Source organism: Echinops telfairi, unplaced genomic scaffold, assembly GCF_000313985.2.
Source record: "Echinops telfairi isolate 266 unplaced genomic scaffold, ASM31398v2 ScPeMD7_7475;HRSCAF=8513, whole genome shotgun sequence".
Classification (NCBI taxonomy): Eukaryota; Metazoa; Chordata; class Mammalia; order Afrosoricida; family Tenrecidae; genus Echinops; species Echinops telfairi.
The window spans coordinates 26,839,406-26,844,958 of record NW_022111379.1 but is presented as its reverse complement, the minus strand read 5'-3'; the positions used below and the strand labels follow the sequence as shown (position 1 = coordinate 26,844,958).

The following is a 5,553-nucleotide window of genomic DNA, read 5'->3' as shown; positions in this document are numbered from 1 at the left end:
AATTAGAGAATCAGGATTATATGAAGAGGAATGAGGAAAGAGGATTGGAGGAAAGCTTATGAGCAACTTGATCTATGCACATGACACACCTTGCTTGCTGAAAGTGAGGCATTTGAAGCACTTGCTGATGAAGATTCAGGGTCGCAGCCTTCAGTATGGATTGCAACTCAATGATAAGAAAAGCAAACTTCTCACAACAGGGCAAATAGGTACATTGTGATAAATGCAGAAAAGATGGATATTGTCATAGATTTCATCTTGTTTCATTCCATAATCAATGCTCATGGAAGCAGCAGTCAAGAGACCAAAAGATGAGTTGTATTGTGCACATCTGCTGCACAATACATTTTTAGAGTGTTGACATGCAAGGATGTTACTCTGAGGACTAAGATGTGCCTGCCCTTAAGCAATGGTATTTTCAGTTGCCTCATATGCATGTAAAAGTTGGGCATTGAAAGAGAAAAACAAAAAAGAATCTTTGTGTTTGAATTGTGGTCCTTGTAAAGAATGTTGACAGATGTTGACAGATCTGCCAATAGGACAAACAAATCTGTCTTAGAAGTATGGTCAGAGTGCTCCTTAGAGGTGAGGATGGTCAGACTGCAACTTACATACGTTAGGCAAATTTTCAGAAGGGGCCAGTCCTGGGAGAAGGTCATCATGCTCGGTGAAGTGGAGGGGTAGTGAAAAAGAGGCAGGCCTCCAAGAGATGGACTGGCACAGTGGCTGTACCAATGTGCTCAAGCATGGGAACAATTGTGAGGATGGTGCAGGGACGTGCATTGTTTTGTTCTGTTATGCATAGGGTCAATATGGGTTTGAACCTACTCGTTGGCAGCTTACAACAAGATGGGATTTTTTCTTAGCTTTCTTTCTTTTTGTTTTTTGCTTTTTTTCTTCGTTATTTTTTATTACTTTTCTTTTTTTTTCCCTAAGGTTTTTTTCATTAAAAAATCTCAGAATTTCTTTTCTCTCAAGGTTGCTAAGCATTGTAACTTTAAATACCACCAACACAATCTGTTTGAGAGAGGAACAAGCATCAGCAGAGCCCCACTGGTGGGGCTCACCCAGGGGCCCCTACTCAGCTCACCCCAGCTCAATACAATGGGCAGGTTTCCTGGAGAGCACTTACTTGATGTATGAGAGGAAACATTACAGTATAGGCCACACAGCAATAAGAGATTCGGGGTAGTCAACTTCCATAGGAGTTTTCAGTATACCATAACATGCAACCCAGAATCGCATTCTCACTTCTTACTTGGTTGCCTGAAACACAGTCTTTTGTGCAGTGGCCCCCAATTAACTCGGTAAGAAATTCAACTCCACCATATTTTGAATTCTGTGAGTTGGTAGACTCTGCCCCAACTCACTTACTGATTTATAGGGCAGGTGCTAGTTTGGCTATTTATTCCCAATGGTTCTCACGTGGGCAGCTGACTCCTTAGAAGAGTCAAACCAAAATCAAGCACTGCTTTTGAGTAGATGCTGACTCATAGCAACCTTGTAGGACAGGGTAAAACTGCCCCCAGCACGTAGTTTCCATCTGGTGGCCTTCCAGTGTGCAGCCCAATTCATAACCACTATGCTACCAGGGTTCCTCCTGGAACATACATTAGACCAAAAGGCATAGCTGCAGACCCCAGACCTCCTCCCACTGGCATCAGGGGCTGCCAGCAAATGTTTGGCAGGGGAGACACAGCACTTAATTTGTGCTAACAGTGGTTCTCAACCTTCCTAATACCGTGACCCTTTAATACAGTTCCTTATGTTGTGGTGGCCCCCCAACCATAAAATTATTTTCAGTGCTACTTCATCACTGTAATTTTGCTACTGTTAGGAATCAGGTGACCCCTGTGAAGGGGTTGTTCGACTCCCAAAGGGGTTGCACCCACAGGTAGAACCGCTGATTTACAGGTATATGTTGTGGTAGTTAAGCACTCTCCTCTCTAAGCCCCAAGGAGAATCGTTGTGAGGGTGTGGGGTGTGGGCTGTGTGCAGAGGTTGATGCAGGTGAGTCAAAGGGAGCTGACTGGCCTAGGCAGGGAAGGAGCTGGCCTTATGCCTCGGCACCATTGCTTTAGGAAGCCCAGACAGTAAGTAGATGGAATTTGGTGGGTGGGGTCCTCCTAGCTGGTGGCTTTTGAAGTCTTTGGAATGGTGCAGCCTAGGTGTGTTGGTCTGGGTAGACTAGAGAAACAAATCCATATGTATAAGAAAGAGTTTTATACACAAGAGGAAACATCCCAGCCCAGTCCTGATCAAGTCCATAAGTCTGATACTAGCCCATATGTCCGATATCAATCTATAAAGTCCTCTCTGACTCACAAAACACATGCAATGACGCTGAGTACAGGATGATCACAGGACAGTGGGTGGGAAGTCTTTGGATCCAGTGGCGTTGTAAGCATCTCAGCGCTGGCAGGGGTCTCCAGGTGGCTTCTCCAGCACCCAGGACTGCATCAGGGTAGGTCCATGTGGCTTCTCTTCAGTGATGTCTCACAGGGAGTCAGCCTTCTCAGTAGAGTGTCTCACAGGGAGTGAGTAGAGAGAGAAAAGTATCTCCAGACTCCAAAGAACAAAATACAGGAGTTTCCAGAATCTCAGGAGAAGGCCATGCTCACACAGAGGCCTTGTTGGCTATGATCTGATTGACAGACTAGACTCCACCCCTCACTCTTAATCTTCTCAAGTCCCAAATTGACAATAGATTATGTAACTACCACACTAGGGAAGTGGACAGCAGGCCTGAGGGCATGGAGGGGAAGAAGGGGCCCACAGCCCAGCAGCCCCAAATTGTTTTTCATACACTTCTTGCCAGTACAGGTTCCAGAGGGTGTCTCCTGGCACCTCTGTCAGTCCTGGTGCCAGTTCAGGCAACACAGATCCTAGGCTCAGTTACCTGGATCTCTGGCTTCTAAGGACAAGTGGAGGGTCTTCTAGCCACTATTGCAGAAGCAGCCTTCTTCACCTGGGACCTCATGCCTTTTGCTGGATAGTCTTAAGATAGAGCACATACAGGCTACAAGCAGCTTGGGTTTGTGGTAGTTACATAATTTTATACCAACTTGAAGATATATATAAAAATGTTGGGGTGGAGTCCAGCCTGTTAATCAGGCTACAACCTGAAGGTGCCTCCTTATGGGCATGGCTTTCTCATAAGGATGGTGCTGGGAACATTCCCCTCCACCTTCCTGCTGTGGAGTCACTGGGAGAGCTGCCAGAACCACTGCCATTGGAACCCCATGTCTTTGCACCTACTGGCCTGTGATCTTCCTGCATTCTGCATCATTGCATGTGACTGTGTGAGTCTGAGGAGGGACTTCTGAACTAGTAACAGACTAATGGACTAGTATTGGACTTATGGACTTGATCTGGACTGTGCTAGGATGTTTGCTTGACAATTACTTCTTGATATAAAGGTTTCTCTTGCACATATATGAATGTCATTGGATTTGTTTCTCTAGTCAACCAGGCCTAACACAGGCTTCCAGAGCCACCTGGAGAAACCAGGTGTGCTAAGGCGCTGGGGGAGTGTGTCAGAGTTGCTGATTACTTAGGGAATGGGTACACCTCCCGCCTTGCAAAACGTATTTGGAGGGCAAGGGAAAGAAGCAGGGTCTGAGGCTTTAAAGCCCAACTAAGCCAGAGCAGCCCAGCACAGGGGCCAAGGGACGAAAAAAGTAACCTCCGGGATTTTCCCTCGGCGGTGAGGTTCAATGCAGGAAAATGCCCTGCCCTGCAGGCCTCCACTGTAGAGCGGGTGGGGGCAGTCCTGTGGTTACACCCACGCCGGCCTGCAGGCTTTAGGAAGTCACGCGTCAGGGTGCCCAGCGCCTAGCTCAAATTTCCCATTTCCTCCCGCCTGGGCTGGAGGCGTGCCCATTAGAGAGAGCAAGCCCCGAGGCCTCAGTAGCCCACTTGGCCGCCTGGATTGGTCCAGCTGCTTGACCTCGGACCAATGGCGTCCGTCCTTGTCTTCGACCACGCCCTTTCCTAGGCTGAGCCGCCGGGGGATTGGGCGGAGGTGCTGCCTCTGGCTCCCCACCTCCTTTGCGCTCGCAGCCCTTAAGGCCACCGCCCTCTGTAACCTGTGCCGCCAGGATGTGGCTCGCGACTGACGTCGGGTCCACACGGGACCCTTGCCCCCCCATCCCCAGGGCCTAGCCGCCTACTCCTAGGCTGGCGGACCAACCACCATATGCGGGAAGCTAAAGCTGCCACCACCTGCTGTGGTTCCTGACGTAACTGTCGCTCGGCAACCTTCGGACCAGCCGCCGCAAACACAGACCGCGCCAGGGAGGGGTGGGGTGCTTCACCCCTGCGCTTTGTATGCGTTCATTTTTCGGTGCCCCGGCAGGCGGGAGCCTCGCGGAGCTGCGCGGGTGACGGAGGAGGAGGAGGAGGCGGCGCTCTCAGCCCGCCAACCCCACTGCCGGCTCTCCGAGGAAGCCGAGGGCGCGGAGGGGCCACTGCCTCTGGAGAAGGAGTGCTGCCACGGGCCGGCAGAGCCGCCAGAGCATGGCTGCTGCTGCTGCTGCTGCTGATGGGGACCACTTCGCCGCCGAGTGTCTCGTCTCCATGTCCAGCGGCGCGGTCGTGCACGGGCCGCACCCCCGGCCCGAGAGCTCGGTCGCTACCGCGCTGCCTCCAGCCCAGGAGCGCCTCGAATGCAAGGACAGCGTCCCCCTCTTCGTGGTGGCACGGACCCTGGCAGACCTCAAACCGCAAGCGAAGGACCCCATCCCGGGGGAGCGCAGCGATGGCGCGGAGGTGCCCAAGACGAGGGCCCCCCGCCCCCCGCCGCCCGCGCCGCTGGTCCCCGAGCCGGTCTTTCTCAGCAGCAGAGACCCAGCAGCCGCGCCCCCGAGCCCCGCGGGCCGCGAGCCTGAGCCAGGGCTGGGGCGCGAACTGGACCGGGAGCCCGAGTCTGCGGAGGGTTGCGACTCCGGTCTCCGACAAGGCGGCTGGAGAGGGAGACGTGGCGCGGATCTCACATCCCAGCCGAGAAAGCACACGTGCCACTATGAGGGCTGCGAGAAAGTTTACGGGAAATCCTCGCACCTCAAAGCGCACCTGAGGACCCACACAGGTTAGTGGAGGCCCGGGGTGCCCAAGTGCAGAGGGGCATCGCGCGGTCCCGGCAGGCCACCGCCCCGAGCGCTTCAGCCAGCGCGGGGAGGGCCACGCCCGGCGAGGTCACGTGCCCGCCTCATCCCGCGACCTCTCTCCAGGCCAGGGGACTCGCCTGGGGTACTGTGGCGGGCAGCGGCGAGCGCGTGGTCCTGCCCCTCCTGAGCGGGTGGCCACTGTGCCAAGTCAGCCTGGCTCGCAGGCCTGAGAGCCCGCGACCGCGCCTCTGCTGGCACGCTCCCGCCCTGGGGTGCTGAGCTGGGGCGTGTCTAATCTGGAGGGTGCAGGGAGAGGGGCGGGCAGGTGCCCATGAGGGCGCTGTTCTGGGCAGGGGACAGTAGGAGAGACGGTTTTTCGGCTAAACCCTCTGGCCAAACTCCGTCGCTGCGAGGCGCACACTTGGAAGGCGGAGCAGAGGCCCGG

General features: G+C 53.8%; 1 protein-coding gene across 1 annotated transcript in view; it reads left to right on the top strand.

The window, feature by feature from the left end:
• Positions 1–4,109: 4,109 nt before the first annotated feature.
• Positions 4,110–5,553, top strand: part of KLF13 (Kruppel like factor 13) — a 14,668-nt gene continuing 13,224 nt past the window's right edge. Inside the window, exon 1 of the mRNA XM_004700037.2 lies at positions 4,110–5,089. Coding sequence (XP_004700094.1) covers positions 4,519–5,089 — 571 coding nt within the window. The 5' untranslated portion in view covers positions 4,110–4,518. The remainder of the gene's footprint in view (positions 5,090–5,553) is intronic.